This window comes from Vitis vinifera, chromosome 19 (genome assembly GCF_030704535.1).
Source record: "Vitis vinifera cultivar Pinot Noir 40024 chromosome 19, ASM3070453v1".
Lineage (NCBI taxonomy): Eukaryota > Viridiplantae > Streptophyta > Magnoliopsida > Vitales > Vitaceae > Vitis > Vitis vinifera.
Genome location: NC_081823.1, coordinates 25,455,092 through 25,473,344, shown reverse-complemented (window position 1 = coordinate 25,473,344; position 18,253 = coordinate 25,455,092). Strand labels below are relative to the sequence as shown.

At 30.6% G+C, this 18,253-nt stretch overlaps 3 protein-coding genes across 11 annotated transcripts in view; 1 reads left to right on the top strand and 2 right to left on the bottom strand.

Annotated features, from left to right (window-relative positions):
- The first annotated feature begins 356 nt into the window (after positions 1-356).
- LOC104877720 (L10-interacting MYB domain-containing protein) lies at positions 357-5,302 on the top strand. Of its 4 annotated transcripts, none has more exons than XM_059735611.1 (4): positions 357-651; positions 2,679-3,005; positions 3,089-4,425; positions 4,518-5,302. In XM_059735611.1, exons 3-4 carry the CDS (start codon positions 3,904-3,906, stop codon positions 5,223-5,225), a joined length of 1,230 nt encoding a protein of 409 aa, XP_059591594.1. In that variant the 5' UTR covers positions 357-651; positions 2,679-3,005; positions 3,089-3,903; the 3' UTR covers positions 5,226-5,302. The 4 variants fall into 3 exon arrangements, with proteins under 4 accessions (XP_059591595.1, XP_059591594.1, XP_059591596.1 ...); XM_059735612.1 differs by having other exon boundaries at positions 2,679-2,907; XM_059735614.1 differs by lacking the exon at positions 357-651 and having other exon boundaries at positions 2,471-3,005.
- A 6,281-nt stretch (positions 5,303-11,583) lies between these two features.
- On the bottom strand, positions 11,584-15,584 carry LOC100256522 (uncharacterized). The gene is made up of 12 exons (XM_010648980.1): positions 15,548-15,584; positions 14,939-14,967; positions 14,689-14,769; positions 14,379-14,598; positions 14,241-14,299; positions 13,751-13,800; positions 13,575-13,662; positions 13,217-13,477; positions 13,037-13,129; positions 12,750-12,854; positions 12,164-12,280; positions 11,584-12,087 (listed from the first exon to the last, which is right to left on the bottom strand). The coding sequence occupies exons 1-12, from the start codon at positions 15,582-15,584 to the stop codon at positions 12,016-12,018; spliced, it is 1,212 nt and encodes a 403-aa protein (XP_010647282.1). The 3' UTR covers positions 11,584-12,015.
- LOC100854176 (RNA polymerase II C-terminal domain phosphatase-like 4) overlaps positions 15,200-18,253 on the bottom strand; it is a 35,864-nt gene continuing 32,810 nt past the window's right edge. For all 6 annotated transcript variants that reach the window (XM_059735479.1, XM_059735476.1, XM_059735480.1 and 3 more), the window contains 3 exons: positions 16,806-16,994; positions 16,681-16,719; positions 15,200-16,114 (listed from right to left, as the gene is read on the bottom strand). In XM_059735479.1, coding sequence (XP_059591462.1) covers positions 15,803-16,114; positions 16,681-16,719; positions 16,806-16,994 — 540 coding nt within the window. In that variant the 3' untranslated portion in view covers positions 15,200-15,802. The remainder of the gene's footprint in view (positions 16,115-16,680; positions 16,720-16,805; positions 16,995-18,253) is intronic.

The following is an 18,253-nucleotide window of genomic DNA, read 5'->3' as shown; positions in this document are numbered from 1 at the left end:
TTGGAAAACTCCTAGAAATGTATAGTCATCAACCATTATTTTCATTCACCAACTTTCTATGATGCCAAGGAATATCCTTCCTACTTTTACATGTTCTTTATGTAACTTCTCCCATTCATTCAAATTTAATTAATTAATTAATTAAAATAATAATAAAAAATATATTTTTCTAAAGTCGTGGAGATTGGAAATTTCTAAGTCCATTCAAACAGTGCGGTGTTTTTTTTAAGAAATAAAAAAGAAAATGATATTAAATAAATTATTTAGAATGATATGCCACGTCACTATCATGTTCCTTATAAAAATGATCAAAAATCAACTTGAATATAATAAATGAGAGTATAGGGGCCTGTTTGTTTAGTGTTTTCAAGAACTGTTTTCTGTTCTTGAAAACAAAAAACACCAAAAACTTGTTTGGTTGAAAGAGTCATTTTTGTTTTTGTTGTTCCCCGTGTTCTCAAAATGGCACTATTTAGAGAACAACAAAATGTTGTTTTCCCCGTTTTTGTACTGTTTATAGAACAAAACTAAAGAACAAAAAACACATCTGTTCTCCGTGTTTTTCTTTTTCTTCCCGTTCTCATCTCTCTCCAGCACAGTCGCGGCGCCTCTTCTCCAGCACAGTCGCGACATCTCCAGCAAGAAACAAAGGTAATTTCCACAGATGTTGAAGTTATTTTTTATAGATCTAATAAAATAGGTTTTTTTTGGCAATATTTGTTGAGGGAAATGTTAGATCTGATAAAGAGATATCAGTTATGTTATTCGAATTTTTTTTTTATCACCTGCTGTTAGTTTCTTTTTTTCCCGTTTATATATTCCTGTTTGGATGCTGAGAAAACTAGGAAACGAGAATGAAAATAGAATGAGATCTGAGATTTTTTTGATCACCTGTTAGTTTTTTTTTTTTCGTTTATATTTTCCTGTTTGGATGCTGAGAAAACTAGGAAACGAGAATGAAAATAAGCCCAAAAATTCCTGATTTTTTCCCGTTTTGATTTTTGTTGAGTTGTTCTGTTAAAAAAAAACAAAAACCTTACTTAAAGACATGGAAATCAAACGGGAAAATCCAAGCTTGAGTCTTGACGGGTGAAATACCTCAAGGAAAATGGAAAAAATAAAGAGAATCAGAAGAGGATGAGGTGTTGAATCACCAAGAACCTTTTCTCTCTGTAGATCTGCTCTTCCTCTCTCTCATCCAGACTCACCTTTCCTCTTCAAATCCAAACACACCCTTGAGTTCATCCACAGAAATAGAAAAAGCAATGTAAAGAGAAGTGCAGGAAAATATAATAGGTTGCTGTAAAAAAATCACATTCCTCTCAATACGCTCTCTCTCCCCCCTCCAACTTGCTGCCCAAGCTAAAGGAATCCCCTCCAGAAACCGAGTTTGCTCCCTCTCTAGCTAAGGGCCTGTTTGGATGCTGCACTAAACAAACAGACCTTAAGAGTTGGGGGTTAAATATAATAGGTTGCTTTTGATTTTTTTTTTTTTATTCCCTAAAGTTTTGGATTCTCTGCTACTTTTCTACAATTTTTGTTAACCATTTATTCAATCATGCTAACTTTAAATATTCTTTAAATTACTTTCACATAATTACAAAATTATTTATTAATTAATTTTCATTAAACAAATTAACCCTAATCAAGTAAATTAATAACTTCAAAGCTCCTTTTTAATCTTAATAAAAGTTTTTTTTTCATGCCTATTTCAGTAATTTTATTAAAAATACTTATGACTTAAAAAAACATTTAATATAAAAATAAAAAACATTATTTATCATAGGAGTCATATTTTATTCTATATAGAATATTATTTAATATTTAATGAAATTGTTTGAAATATTAATATTATTATTTAAAAATAAAAAATTGACTTAAATTTTTACCTAGAGTAAAAAGATACAAAATGACATCTTAATTAATTTAAAATAATTTTAAGTTAATAATAAATTACTAATTATTTTCTATATAATTATTTTCTATAAATTACTAATTTAAAAATAAAATCAAAATTATTAAATTATTTTCTATATACTACTTCAAACTTATTTTTATTTTTTCATATGATTATATAATTTAAAATATATAAATTTTAATTAATTTTAATTGTATATTTTTGTAGTAAATCAAACATTAAAAAATTAATTTTTTAACATTATTGAAATCAAAATTATTGAAATCAAACTTTTTAAAATATTAAATTATTTTGATGTCTTATTTATTTTATTTAGATTAGTTATAAATATTAAATTAATTCTTTTTAAATTTTTTTATCTCATCTTAATAGAATATACTATAATTTTTAATAAAATTAAATATTAAATCAATAAAAAATAATAAAAATGATTTTATCATGTTTGATTTATTTTAAAAAAATATAAAAAAATATTTTAATTTTAAAATTAATCAAATATAAAATTAATCAAACTTACTTTTCTTTCATTTTTTTCCCCCAATTTTTGTTTCAAATTTTATAAAAACTAAAAAAAAAAAAGTCTTTAAAATCTAATTAATATCAAATCTATTTTTATTTTTATTTATTTTTCTTTCATATTTTTATACACTACACTATACGTCAACAATCTTAATTCTCATTTAAACATAGCCTTAAGTTCTATTGGTGGTTTTAAAAGCTGTCTCCTCATAGAGTTCTTATTTGTGATGGGATTGTACAGATGACAACTGAGATAACAGATGTTGAGGATGCAGGAACATGGAGAGGTAATATAGAGAAAATCTTTATTGACATCATGGTAAATGAAGTTAATAAAGGTAACATGGATAGTGGTACATTTAGTACCAACACATGGAGAAGGATCTTACTTGAGGTTAATAGTCAAGGGAAAAGAAATTTCAACTTGAAGCAGCTTAAACAAAAGTTTAATAGACTACGTGCAATGCACCGTGAGTTCTCTGATCTTTTAAAGCATACTGGATTTGGTTGGGATGCTGAAACTAACACAGTGCATGCTCTAGAGGAAACCTGGCAAAATTACATTCGGGTAAAAATAACTTTTAAACCAATTACTTTTTAATTTAAATATTTGGTAAACACTAAGAGTGAATTTTTTTTTCCTTCTATTAGGCACACCCAAATGCAAAAAGATTCCGCTCAAAGGGATGCCCAAACTACAACTTGTTGGGATTGATCTTTAATCCATCAACAGCAACCGGTGCCCTCCACTACTCTTCCACCCAAGATCCACCAAACACTGATGATGAAGATGAGATGGATGACAATTTGGAACATGGTGGAGTGCATGTGGATGTAGATACTGAGATCCCTGATGATCCTCCACAACCAGAAATGGCAGGAGGAGTGACCACCCGTTCTGGAAAGCGTGTAACTGATTCTCTATTAGAGCGTAAAGGTAAGAAAGAATCCAGATTAAGTCAAATGGGAGATGCTTTGAAAGCTTGGGTTGAGGCATCAAAGGCTAGAACAGAAACATCTCGAGCTAGAACTGAGGCATTATTGGCTAGAGTGGACAGATATAAGAGTGGAACTAGTAGTGAAGCTACTAGTGGAGGTACCACTGATTTTAGCATAACAAGGTGCATGGCAGCCTTACAAACCATTGAACTGTTAGATAATGACAAATATTTAAAAGCTGTTGAGAAATTCACAGTGCCGGAGTGGAGAGAGATATTTATGAATATGCCTGATGAGAGGAAAATGGCATGGCTTGATAGACTTTAAATGTGAATGTTTGGATGCATAACTATTATGATGACATTGTAATATGTACTATTTATCTTTTGGTTAGAATCTTTTACCATGCTCTTTAGTTTGTCATTGTATGGATGTTATTTATGGTTATGAAACTTATATTATAACTACTTTAATATTCATTTCGTGCTATTTTATATTGTGAGTTCATTTGTTTTATGTAGTAACCAATGAATGATAATAACACAAGCAGTGGTGAACTATATGACTCAACTTCATCTTCTGAAGAGGGTGATGATTTAGATGAAATTTTTATTGCTCACATTATGAATGAGTATGAGGAAATATTTTTATGCAAGACACCTCAAAGGACATCAATGTTAAGTGGTGCACAATTTGTAAGAGATATGATAGAAGGTCATCCTCAGACATGCTATGAACTATTTCGGATGGATAAAGAAACATTTATGAACCTTTGTGATCATCTTAAGAGACATGAAAACTTACAGGATACACGATTTGTCACAGTTGAAGAGGCAGTGGCTATGTTCTTACTAATCGTAGGACATAATGTGAGAATGAGGGTTGTAGCAGACCGTTTTCAACACTCCACAGAGACTGTCGCTCGACACTTTAAAGAAGTTAGACGTGCATTATGTCGACTTGGCAAAATTCTCATATGTCCTAACAATATGACCAATGAGGTGTCTTCATATGTTGCTAGTAATCCTAAATATTTTCCATGGTTTAAGGTAAGAGTTTATAAAAAAATATTTATAAATATGAATTTCATGATGATTATTTAATTTATTTCCTTAATAATAATAAATATTTGTTGTTGTAGGACTGTATTGGTGCAATTGATGGCACTCATATTAGTGCATGGGTCCCAGCTGATAGACAAACCAGTTTTAGAGGTAGAAAAACAGTTATAACACAAAATGTTATGTGTGCATGTAATTTTGACATGATGTTTACATTTGTTTATGCTGGTTGGGAAGGAACAGCAAACGATGCACGTGTCTTTTTAGATGCATTGACTAGACCAGAAGTCAATTTTCCTTGGCCAAGTGAAGGAAAATATTATGTAGTTGATTCTGGTTATCCTTGTATATCTGGATTTTTGCCACCATATCGAGGTGAGCGATATCATTTACAAGAATATCGGGGTAGACATAATCAACCTATCAGGTATAAAGAACTTTTTAATTATAGACATTCATCTCTTCGAAATATTATTGAAAGATGTTTTGGTGTTTTAAAGACCCGATTTCCAATATTAAGGATGATGCCTTGTTATAAGCCAAGTAGGCAACCATCAATTGTTGTTGCATGTTGTACCCTTCATAATTGGATTCGTCTATCAACTCGAAATGATCAATTGTTTAGAGAATATGAGGTAGAAGACCTTTCAATCGAAGGTGAAGAAGAGAGCACAAGTAGCAGAAACCATTCAATTGATTTATCAGATGAGAGTGCAGCAGTTATGGCAGCTTGTAGAGATCAAATTGCTGAAGTGATGTGGGCAAATTATATTAATGTCAATCCATGACTTGTCTTATTTTTAATTTTTAATATTTGTCAACACTTTAGTGTTTTGTTAGAATTTATATATATTTGTTAACTTAACTAGTTCTTATTAGTGTTATGTGATGTTTGTTTTAATTTCTAATGATTAAATATTGCTTATAAATTTAATTTATAATTGTAAAAGTATGATGGACAAAAGACCCATGTGAAATACATACATCATATTTTATTTTATTTTTAATAATTTATCAACTTATATAAAAAATTTAAAATTAAATAATTTTTTAAATTTAAATGAAATGTGTATTTAAAAATATTTATAAATTTATAATATAAAGTTACTTGAAGAAAATATTTTATTAATTGAAAAAGAAAAAAAAAACATCTTTCAAACATGTTTTTTTATTAACTAAGCCAAACATTTTTTTTTTGTTTTTGAGAACAAAAACTGTTTTTCAAAATTCAGTTCTCAAACACAATTTTTTTTCTAAAAACACTAAAAACTGTTCTTAAAAACTGTTCTCAAAAACTGTTTTCCAGAACAGTTTTTAAAAACAGCAACCAAACAGGCCCTAGAAGGCTTCTGGGTCTTTCCATGTGGCGTGGGACCCAGTAGGAAGGAAATCGGAAAGTGGGGCAGTTTCCGTAAAATACCGTACGGTCCAACGAAGCGACCACCCACCGACCTCCTTTTAATCAAATCCAAAAGCAATGGGGGCTATGTCGGCTATCCCATTCCCATCTCCATTCCCACCTCCATTCCTCCTCCGCCGTACGTCATCCTCATTCCCGACTTGCTTTTTCTCCTCTACAATTTCAACCATTAAAATTATTATTATTAATTTATTATTATCTCCCTTTTTTGAAATTTTTATTTTTATTTTTGTTTTTTATACTCTCTCTTACATGGAAAGGAAGGGAAATGGTGGAAAGGAGATGCCTTGTGTCTGAATCCACCTAAGAGCCGTTACTTTCCAACTATATTCAGTTGTGATTTTATTTAAATTTTTTTAAAAATAAAAAATAAAAAATCTTGATTATAAAATAATATCTGAAATTAAATATTAATATACAAGGACCACCAAGTTCAATTATTGCATTGTGTGAGACCCACGCCGTTCTCATATGCATGTCTCAAGGCCATATGGACGGTTTGATTGGTAAATAATTTAATGGGGACCTTACGATTGATTGTGACAATTTTATTTTATTTTTTGAAACTTATTCATGATTTTTATTTTTTAGAAAATAATAATATTTTAGTGGATCAGCTTTATTATATATCTTTATATCAAAGAAGGTGTAGCTTTCTTTTTGTGAGTGCCATGTCATTTTTGAGTCATCATTTCCCAACACCACGTCTCATGAATTACCTTTTAGTGATTTTATTTTTTATTTTTTTTACTTTAATTAAAGCATGAAAACAGAAGCCAAATGGCAATAATTTTTAAGGGATAATACTATTTTTTAAAAAAATTAATTAAATACGGAAAATACTTTCTTATATAAATAAAGAAATTTATATAAGAACAATATTTTTTTAACTTTTTTATTTAATTTTTTAAAAATAAAAACCATTTCAATAATATGTATTAAGTTTTAAGGAAAAAAATTTAGAATCTATTTGATAATTATTTTCAAAAATAGTTTTATGTTATTCAAAATAAAAAACAAGGAAAGCATGTTTATTAAAAAATTTTTTTTTTAATAAAAAGTAATTTTTGAAGATCGTTTTCTAATTTTTGTAAAATAAAAGTTATTTTGAAAATCTAAAATATTTTTAACCTATTTTTCATATTTTTAAATTTATTTTAAAAATAATTTTTATATCCAATGTTTTATTTTTAATTATTTTATATGTTTTTATAAGTATTTATTAAAATAACTCTTCGAAAAAAATAAAAATAATATAAAACAATTAAAAAATGTCATTTGAAAATGTTTTATTTTCTATCCTTAAGAATAAAAATAAAAAATAATTTTTAATTATTAAACATATTTTATGTATTTTTTGTTCTGAAGAATACAAAACTGTTCTAAAAAACAATTCTGAAGCCGGTCCTTAACTTTTCGTAATTCAATTCAAACCGAGAACAATGATAATATTATTTTTCAAATTATATAGCTATATATCTACATCAATCACAAGTTCATATCTATATAAGTATGCACGAAAATTCAAATCAAAGAATGCAATTTTGTTTCCATGGATTTTTAGTCAAACATTGGGGAAGATAATAATTAAACTCAACAACTCCAAATCATAGAAAAAGAAGGTTGTGATGAGAGAAAACTTGGTCAATAGTTATGACTTGTACTCAATAGTCAAGTTATGACCATATTTATAGACAATTTAATTGGAAGAGAAAAATTTGGGTAGCTGGTCCAACCGTACATGTCGCGTCAATAATCGTACACTCTAATTTATGACTTGTTATGAGTCAAAAACACGCTTGGAAATATTGAACCTTTACATTGTGCTGACTGACCCACTATTTTGACAATATAATTTGCTTATTTATTATTATTATTATTATTTTCTACATGGTATGCATACATTTATGTGGTAACATGCAAAGCAAATTTAGAATGACATATACCTATTCCTAAATTTATATCATTTAAACATTGGATACTCAAACCAAATATCTTTTTTCATTTATTTACTTAAAATATTTTAATGATGATAAATCATCGTTAATTTTTTATCGATACAAAAATGAGTAATTCAAAAGACTGACTTTTAGAACAGGGTTATATCAAGTATGATAAAAGATTTGATCAATCGTTAATGGATATCAATTGTTTTTTAAATAAGATGATTAAAGATCGATCCAAAAAATGTGCATATAGATAAAAAAAAAAAAAAAATTGTACTATTTTTTTAAAAAAGTAATTGAAATTTAGGAAGATGGAATTGGGATTTAGAGATAGTAATTTAGATAGGTTTTAATTTAGGAAAATAGGTATTAAAAATAAGTAAAAATTGCTTAGAGAGCATAACAAATGGGTGAAATAATTATTATCACAATACCCTTTTCATAAATTCTAGAAAATCAAAATATATTCTTATGAACTCATTCTTCTAATTAGTCAAAGTCATCTAATAGTACAAATCCAAGTGTGGTCAGTGGAAAATTTGAGTAATTTCCATGAAAGTTTGTAGAAGTAGAAGAAAGAAAAATGAAGAAAGGAAAATTCAAACTACACCTAGTCACATTATTTATTATTTTTATCATTTTTTTTAAATTAAATTTTTTTTTATGTATATTTTGATCACTTTTTTTTTTTTTGAAATTTTAATAATATTCATCATTTTTTTCTTTTAGAAAAATTAGTATACATTGATGACATTATAAATGAAGTGGGTGTGTTCAACATAAAGTCCACTCATGAGAAGGTTTGGTTTGAATTTTTATTTTTCTATTTTTATATATTTATTTACTTATTTATTTATTTCGGGAATAATTGTGAATAGAATTTCTTTCAAAATTCCAAATTTATGAAGTTAGGTTTGAAGACAAGAAGGAAGATTATATATATATATATATACGTCTGGCTTCTAGAGAATGGGCCCTCAATGTTTATTAAATATCAAGTGAATGATGTGTGGCTGATGGAATTGTGACTTGGGCAGCTGCCAAAAAAATTTATATAAAAATTATTATTATTTATTTATTAGAATAAAAGTGTTGAAAACTTCTAGATTTTTTTAAAAATTTAATTAAAAAATTTTGGGAAATATTTGTGAAAATTGAGACTTAATTTAGGCTTTAATTTTTATTTGAAAAAAAAAATGATGATAATTCATTTACTTTATTATTTTTTTTGTCTGCTTTATTTCTTTTTCTTTTTTAAAATAGAGAATTTATAAATTTCCAAATATATTTGTCTTTTTGGGAACTAAGGGCTTATTTGATAACTGTTTTTGAAAACAAATTTGAAAAATTATTTTTTGAAAACTGTTATTTGATTTTTATAAAACAAAAATCTGTTTGAAAATCTAAAATATTTTTAACCTGTTTTTAATATTTTTAAAAATAATTTTTATATCTAATGTTTTATTTTTAATTATTTTACATATTTATATAATTATTCATAAATCAATCTTCAGAAAATAACTAAAAAATGTTATTTGAAAACACTTTATTTTTTATTCTTAAGAATAAAAAACAAAAAACAGTTTTAATTATTAAGCATATTTTTTGTGTTTTTTGTTTTAAAAAATAAAAAACTATTCTAAAATATAGTTTTCAAAGGAGCCTAATACACATAAAAGAAATAATTTTATTTAAATTTTTTTTAAATCATTTTAAACTATTAGTACTCACAATTTATTTAAAAAAACATTGCCTATTTTAAAATTTTTCTAGAGAATGACCCAGTTTGAGAAATATTTTTTTAAATGTGCCATAACATATTTATTTATTTTTGAAGACCAAAAATAGTTCTTATTTTTGAAGATCATAATTGTTTTTCCATACTTACATTTTTTTTTTCTTTTTTCAATATTATGACTAAAAAAGAGAAGCCAATATTTTTTTTTTTTCACAATTTCCAAAATTTAGTACAAAAAGTTGGAGACCCAACAACAATCTTTTAATGGTAAAAACCTCTTTGGTTGTCCTTGAATTACTTGCATTCTTAAAATAAAAAGAATGAAAATTTAGAATTTTATAAAACTAACCCAATTTCAAAAAGTATTTTTCAAAATCAACTCCCTAAAACATGTTGCAAAGCATATCCTCCCTAAAATTTTCATCTTTCTTTGGGCTATCAAAAATGGAGAAAATGCCTAAATGGTGTCCCTCGTAAAAATTAATTTTTTTTTCTTTAAAAAATATTCTTCAAAGAATCGTTAGACAATTAAAAAACTATTTTCTGTTTTATATTTTCAAAAACTATTTTTTAGAATAATTTTAAAAAACCGTTATCAAACAATGCCTAAATTACTATTTTTTATCTTGTTGCTAAGTGGTAGATGATTACTAAATACTACACAACTTCTCTAATTAATTTATATTGACCATTTACCCATCATGTAAAGTTGTGGTTCACCATCCCATGACCATTTAGACATACATTCATACATACATATAAAATACACTCTTGAGGAAACAATAAGTGATGTTGGAGGGTTGTGAAAGGGGTGAAAATGTCTAATTTTGGGCATGTGTTGGGAGTCACAAGAATTTGTTCCCTTAAAAGAAGGTGTTTTGGGAGTCACAAGGGTTTGTCCCTCAAAACAAAGGGTGGGGTACCATTGAAAACTACATCACAACCACTCTTTGTCTATGGTAACCTCTCTTTTCCAAACATTTTTGTGGGCCTCATTTCTACTTTTGTCTTCAACAAACCCTATCATTTTTAGTGTTGTGTTGTCCCTCTTTGATTTATTTATTTATTTTTTCTTGGAAGTATATGGTTGGTTTTACTAGGGTTTTCTACGGGGTGAATTTAGACCTCATTTGGGGGCTCCACTAGGCGCTAGTGGGCTTTAGTAGTCCATGTTTTGAGTCCTTTTTGGGCTTGGGTGTAGAACCCTAGACGACTTTGTTTGGTAATGGAAGACTTGAGAATGGACCTCCCAAATCACTTCTTCAAAGGAATTCTATTAATAGAAATGAAATGAAATAAATTAAATGAATTTGAAGTAATATATAAAAATAATTTATTAAATGGGCTCTATCCCAATTACACGTACCTAAATCATTTGAGTATGAATGAGGAGGCTTAATTTTTTTAAATTGGGTATAGGCAAACAAATGTCAATTCAAATTAAATTTGAGTTAAGAAAGCTCAAGCAACCTCAATCTAATCCAAATTCAATTATTTATTTATAATAAATTTAAATTATATGTATTTATGCTCATTATTTAATTGTGATGTGTATATTATTTTATTTTCATTTTAGAGGTTTTGCTTTATTTTTATTCTTGCAGTATTGTCACATTCATGCTTGAAGATTTTAAATATATAGTCATGCAAATATTATCTATAATTTCTTCTTTGTTAAATATAAATTGATTGTTAAAATATACAATAAAGAGTATTAAATTGATAGAATAATGATTTTGTGGGCTAATCTTGAAACATCTTTTAAAATTTAAATAGGTGATTAAATGAAATTTAACAATAGATTGATTTAATTATAATTTAATTAATAGTTAATTCTTTATCAAATAGATGTAAATTTTAACTATTCATTTTTAGGCTCAACTCCCAATTTTATAGCTAGATCAACCCCCTCAACCCCAATCCTCCAATCCAAACCAACCAGGGGTGCAACCTAAATCAAGGGTTTGAATAAGTATTTTCCCTATACCATATTCCTTCATGTATAGAAAAAAAACCCACATAATAATGTGATAAAAAGCCCAGAAAAATCAGTCTTCTCGTACCAAAAAAAAAAGGTTCAGGAGTCACATTCTATTACCCAAAAACTATATGTAAATTTATGAACATCAACTTTACTTTTCAACATTTCAACTTGGAGAGAGCAATTTCCATTGAATCAATCAAACCTAAGACACTGCTCCACAGTAACAAGATCTTAAAACAAAACTGGGAATGTTCTAATCATCTCACTCACTTAACCGATGAAAATCACACCCTTCTATTCACTTATGCCTCGAGGAAGATAACATGGTGTCCAAAATTTCTCAATCCTCCATGAGTCTTCCTTCTCATAATCCTGTTCATACAGGGTCATCATGAGTGATCCTTCGTCGAAGCCAACCATCAAAACCCGATCCAAAATCTGGAATGAAGCACAATGTGATGACCAGGTAGTCAGTACGTAGTTGAGATTGTTATCTCTCTTTTTTTGCCAGGAACTCGCCCTTGTATTCGCTGCCAGAAGTGACAACGAACCCTGCTCCAACCTGGAGTGAAGAGCCATGAAAATAATGAGACACTGAAATAATTTGTGAGCAGGGTTGTATGTGTGAGCATGAATACCTGACAATCTTTAAGTACAACTCGCTCCTGAAGCTGAGCATTGCTGCAAATTACAGAACCTTGGATTGAACAACCATCACTGATTGTAACATGGTTCATAACTACCGAATTAACGACCTTCAGACACAACACCAACAGAAAAAGGTTAATATATCATTTATCTCAAGTTTTTCCTCTTATGTAAGCTCTGTGTTTGGGAGAGAATCTTAATCATAGGTCAAATGCAACTTTTAAGAGTGTTTGAATATAATTTTCAACAATAAGCCCCACATTTCTCAATGTGATTTGTCAGTATTTCGAAAAATAAGTAGATCCATGTTATACCTCAAAAGCAATGCAGGAAAGCAGATTTTTCATTAATTAAAATTTTTAGATGTGATTATTAATCTTATTTTTAATAAAAATATTTTTAACATACAGTTCTCAAATATAAGATTTAATTGCACCAAAGTAGTAATTACTTCTACTTCCACGATTAAACATAGAAGTTAAATATTATCCCAAATATGGCTAAATAATATATGAATTAGGAGCCTTTATAGTGATATAGTTTTCTTCGGTCTGTCGTGATTGAAGAACATCATACCTTTACATTGGAACCTATCCGACAGTGGCGGCCAATAACTGATCGCTTCACACTACATTTGTCGCCCAGTTGTGAACCTTCCCCTAGCATACAATTTTGTCCAACCTAAAAACATAAAACCACCTGATAAGTATACCAAGAAACAGCCATGGCACACAGGAATTAGAAAATGGCCCCAATGATCCTATAACATGTCAAAGATAAGATCATAGGTAACAATACTAAGTTGGGAAATGGGTTGAAGTCATTTCAGATAAGAGACTGCATGTGAAGAGTGTTCAACTCACGGTTGTTTTTGATCCGAGCTCTGCTGAGGGGTGGATGATGTTGTTTTGGGCAGAGAAGGAATACCCTGACAGGTGACTTGCCTCGCCTATGACCTGGCACATTTAAAAAATGATAATTGGCTTACCGACACAAAAAAGTGCATTTATGAACACAAAAGAGCTTCAATTGTAAAAGCTCACATCTCGATTTATGTCACTGAAAGCTTGAATAGAATTTAAACGGGCACAGTACTTGTCCTGGCTGGCAATATAAACACAGCATTTGTGGGTTCTTCGAACAGGTGCAGATCCATTAGGGCCCATAGCATAAAGTTCATGAAAACTTGGTGTAGATGTCTTAGCAAGTAGTTGAGAAAGCATTACTTGGTTGATCCCAGGAACAACCTTGTCATGACCATTTTCTTCTGTGTGTGGTGCACCATTCAACGATAGTTCCGACCTCTAATGTTAATACAATAAAAATGAACCAATTTAGAGAATTGATGAAAAGAAATGATATCCATCAAAAATTGGTCTGCATGGATCGTCTTAAACTAACCAGCTGGCTCCGGACAAGATAAGGTAAAACATCTTGCTGTAAGCTTTGAAATGCATCCTTTTGATCTAAAACTTCTTGCAGAACAGCCCTGGAGGAAGATTCATGGGGACTTTAGTAAAGTGCAGAGTCTAATGTATTTCAAAAGAAAAACTGAAACCAAAGGTAAAAAGTCAAACCTCTTGAATGCATACAAATGAGCATCCATGAGATCAGCTCGAATTTCCATCTAATTGAAGCAAAGTAGAATATCAGAGGTAAGAACCAAGTAAACTCGTGAAGTTTGGTGAATTCCCAAACTTAGATGCTTATCTTTTGAGACATTACATTCTTTACTTTATCAAATCGCAGCCAGAAGATTATCTTGAAAAAGAAAGGAAAAGAGAAATCCTGATTCTTTTTGAACAGCATTAGGATCAATTTGGAAAATGGACAATTTTTAATTTCAGAAAGCAGTCAGATAGTAAGAAACAACATTTCTAAAGCAAGCAGGTGTTGGAATAGCTATAGCAAAATAATGAGGCATGCTGGAATAGAAGCTCCTAAATGAGAGTAGCATGTGAACAGAACAACATAATCAAGTGCATCAGATGCCCAGACAAAAATATAATCAAGTGCATCAGATGCCCCATTCGTTGTCAACCGCCTTAGGAGGGTCAATCCACTTACCTGTCCTACTGCACGGAGTATGCTCTTTTGAACTCGGATATCTCTCTCAATTTCTGGTCCTATCAACAAAAACAAGCTGCTAAGTAAGAAACTTACCCAATTCTATTCCATGTAAAACAGAATCTACAGAGAAATAACCTGTAGCAATGTATAATAGGAACTGTTTAGTGGGATCCAGCCCTATAATGTTGCAACACCCAGGTTTCTTGGTTTTGTCCTTTCCACTAGAGGATCCTGACTCCAATGGTCCACTGACAGGAACAGAGCAAAGCATAGCAGTCACTGCAGCACCATGCCGTCTATGAGCTGCTGCCACTGCCCCAGGGGAAACATCACAAACAAGATCACCACTTACCACCTGCAAAAACATAAACAAGCAATAGACAATCAATAGATGTAAAGGAATCAAGTCCAAAGTCAACTGCTATAGAGGATAAGGACTTTTAACCAAAATGTCATTAGCGGTCAAGTGGTGTGCAATGGCCCGAAGTGCACCAGCAGTTCCAACATCCTCAGGGACTGCAGCAACCTGTCAATGTCAAAATTTCACTTAAGCTTTAGTTCCATGAAAAACAAATCCAAGAAAAAGAAGGTAGCATGCAGATGAAGTAGACAACTGGTAAATAACATGATGTTGATGTTGTGATGTTTATTATAGTGAACAAATCAATTATATCAGATGAATAAAGACAGCTTACACAGAGGGACTTCCCACATAAATAGTCGTCTCACTTAGTAATAGAAAATTAAAGAATCTGCATGAAGCAGATGGTGGTCCTGTATTCCAAAAAGGAAAGCAGTGGAGCTTTTTCAAAACCTTTTCCTACAACCCATAGCATCAAACCAATCCTTCTAATAACCTTTTTTTCCCCCTGATATGCAAACAGCAAATATATTAAAAGCTTCTAAGAAAAGGGTGCACAAAAGCATACATAGCATATACAAGGACGCCAAAAGGCTAAACAAAGAGGAAAAACCAATCCCCAGAAAGCACACTTAGTTTAAGGAACAAATTAGTACAGCTGCATCAAGCACTGATCAATAAATTGTTGTTCAATTACAGATGAACTGCTCATAGTTATATCATCTTGATAGCAGAGCTTGTATCTAAGACAATGTCTTTCATTTTTACTACCAAAAGGTTCTATAATTAAATAAGTACAAAATATAAGATTACAGAACATTCATGCTAATTCAGCTTAGCCATATTCTGTATCCATATTTCTTATCCTGAACCAAACCACACTAACTGATCATGGAGCAAACATATCAGCAACAATTGATCTAGAAGTCCAAAGGGTACTGACGCTGAAGCTGATATTGAAACTCAAAACCATCATTCATCTTGCAGCCTCCAACTGGATAAGGAAACATGCATTGTCACTCTGTAGAAAACCCAAATGCTTTGGGAACTTGAGTCATATTTGGTCACTATATTGGTTATGCTTGATTTTAGATTTCTTTTTCCTTTTAACTGCTTAGCAAGTCCTGTGAAGTTTATGAAAAACGTTCACTTTAACAAACAGAGTATTTGGAAATAAGTTAGAAGTGGAAGGCAAAGATTATTGGTTCTTCTTTTGGTTGACAGGAAAGTTCTCTTCAGGTTGCTTTTGCCAAAAATAGTTTGCAGCTTCTATCCAGCCAGGATGGACCAGAAACTTCTTCTCCTGCAGTGCCCAACGTGACTTCTCCGTTCCCGCATCTGTCGAAACCACGTGTGTGACTGATGGATCAAGTTCTGTTGCACATGTGGCTCCCAACTGCTCTGCCATCCTCCAGAGATGGTGATTCTCAGCCTGGAATCTGGTGGGAAAAACCCGACTGAATACTATTTTACACCCCTTCAAAACGTCCTTCCGAACTCTTTTCACCACCTGATCAGGAAAGATAGTTTAATACTATTAAATTTCATTTCTGGGACATTTAATTTGTGGCTTCACTACCGAAATCAACAAATTTTATTCATAAAGCTTATTTAGGCACACTAGGACAAAGAGAAACCCAAACTGCAAACAATTTTAGTGCTCAAATAAATGACACAAATTACAGCGTTCAGGTCACTCCAGCATTGAACTCTGATTTGGAGCCACCAACAGTCTTAAGACCAGAAAAAGACTTAATGACATATAAAAATAGATGTTTTTAACATACAAAAATAAATAGATTTAACACTTGACAGTATTCAAACATTAATAAAAACAAACAACAGTTAACAGCATTTGGACACTAATAAAAAAAAAAAACAAACTAAAACACTTAATGACATTCAGCTCCATTAAGATTTAAGCCAAATTCAGGTTTATTCAGATTTTAGACAAAAAACAAAGACCACCTTAGTTTCAAAAATAAAAAAAAAAGAAAGGGTCAGCATAATTTCAAAAATAATAAAAAAGAAAGGGTCAGCATAAGAGTTAGTTCAGCTGCTGTAAGAATTTCTTACCTGTCTCACATCTCTGCCAGAAAAGTCATCCCCAAGTTCCTATAAGAAGGTTCCCAAATAACTAAGCAAGAAAACAAAACAAGTACTAAAAATTGAATCAGTAAAGATTCAGGACCAAGACCGACCGGATCAAAGAACATACTGTGTATCCGCTGGAGAACTTTAAGAACGGTTGCAAGCGCCCCATCAGGCTCACTTTCATCACTCTTCAACTCAGAAAGAGATTTACAATTGAAGCCAAATTGACGGCAACTTGAAGCAAAGAAATGGTATCTTTCCATCAGTATCAAGTTGTCTTTGTGCTTCTGCCATACCTAGAATAACAGAAAGTAACAAATGTAGCTGGCTTTATTAATTACCACAACAATGTGACAGCTCATGTATTCCTTGATTCAGCAATTTGCAGGTTCAAATATCATGTATACAGCATATGGAGTCGTAGTATAATTTACTAATATGAGATATAAAAAAATAGATATTAGGTAAACATATGCTCCAGAGTCTAGACATTAATAACAAACATATCTAGCTTTTCTTTTTCCTTTCCCTTTTTTTTGTAGGCAAGCATGAATCACATAATCCTACTAAGAAGCGCATAGCAAAAAGTTGAAGCAGCTCTAGTACAGAAGAAGTATACAAAAAGCAAGTATATCTAGTTTTATGAATGTTAAAAATTGATGCCACAGCTCTGAAACACTCGAGAGTTTTACATCTCTTTTAACCCCACATGTTGCTATCCATGTGTTTCTATCACACCATAAAAAGGGGGTACAAACAACTTCCACTTGTTTTCTTTTCAAACAAAACTCTCTTCAAGATCAACAGAAAATAACATAATTTGGAAAAGAAGATTCTGATGGAACAAAAATGAAAGAAGTTTCAGGCATTATGATTCCACCCAAAACAAATAATAGCAATTTTTAAATGGAAATAAGTGCCAAACAACTTTGCCGATTTGCATAATATCCACCTACACCATTGGGAAGCTGTATTATACAAATTAGTGGAAATATTTGGTGAAACCATAAGCATTCCTGAATCTCCTTGTCATGGTGTGGTCAAATTTTTTAAGTCAAATTAAAATTTAGAAGCAAAAATGTAGGTTTCTCACCTAGCTTCTCTATTCCATTCCTAAAAGAACTCCAAATTAGAGATACTAAATGCACCTGCAGGAATTTCTGTAGTTCCTTATCAGATTTGCGAAGCCAGAATATTCACGGATGCAAAATATGGAGCTTCTTCATGTAGTTACTTTGTTCCATATCCAATCTTAAAAAAACTCCAAAATTGAATTGTATAATCTAAGAGGATGTGAATGAAGCCCTTAATCAGACAAAACAAATTCTAGTTCTCTATCATGATTGTAGAAAGTGCAAACAAATGACCAAAGTGCAAGTTACTAAAACGCAAAAACCTAGAAATTCGCATCCAAGTTTAACAAGGTGATATCTCTCTGATGTTGAGTGACTACAAATGGAATATCTATCTTTACCAATAACATGATCTTTGACTATTACAGTTCTGAACATCTGAAATGACCCTTCAAAACAGATCACATATAGCTGGTATAACT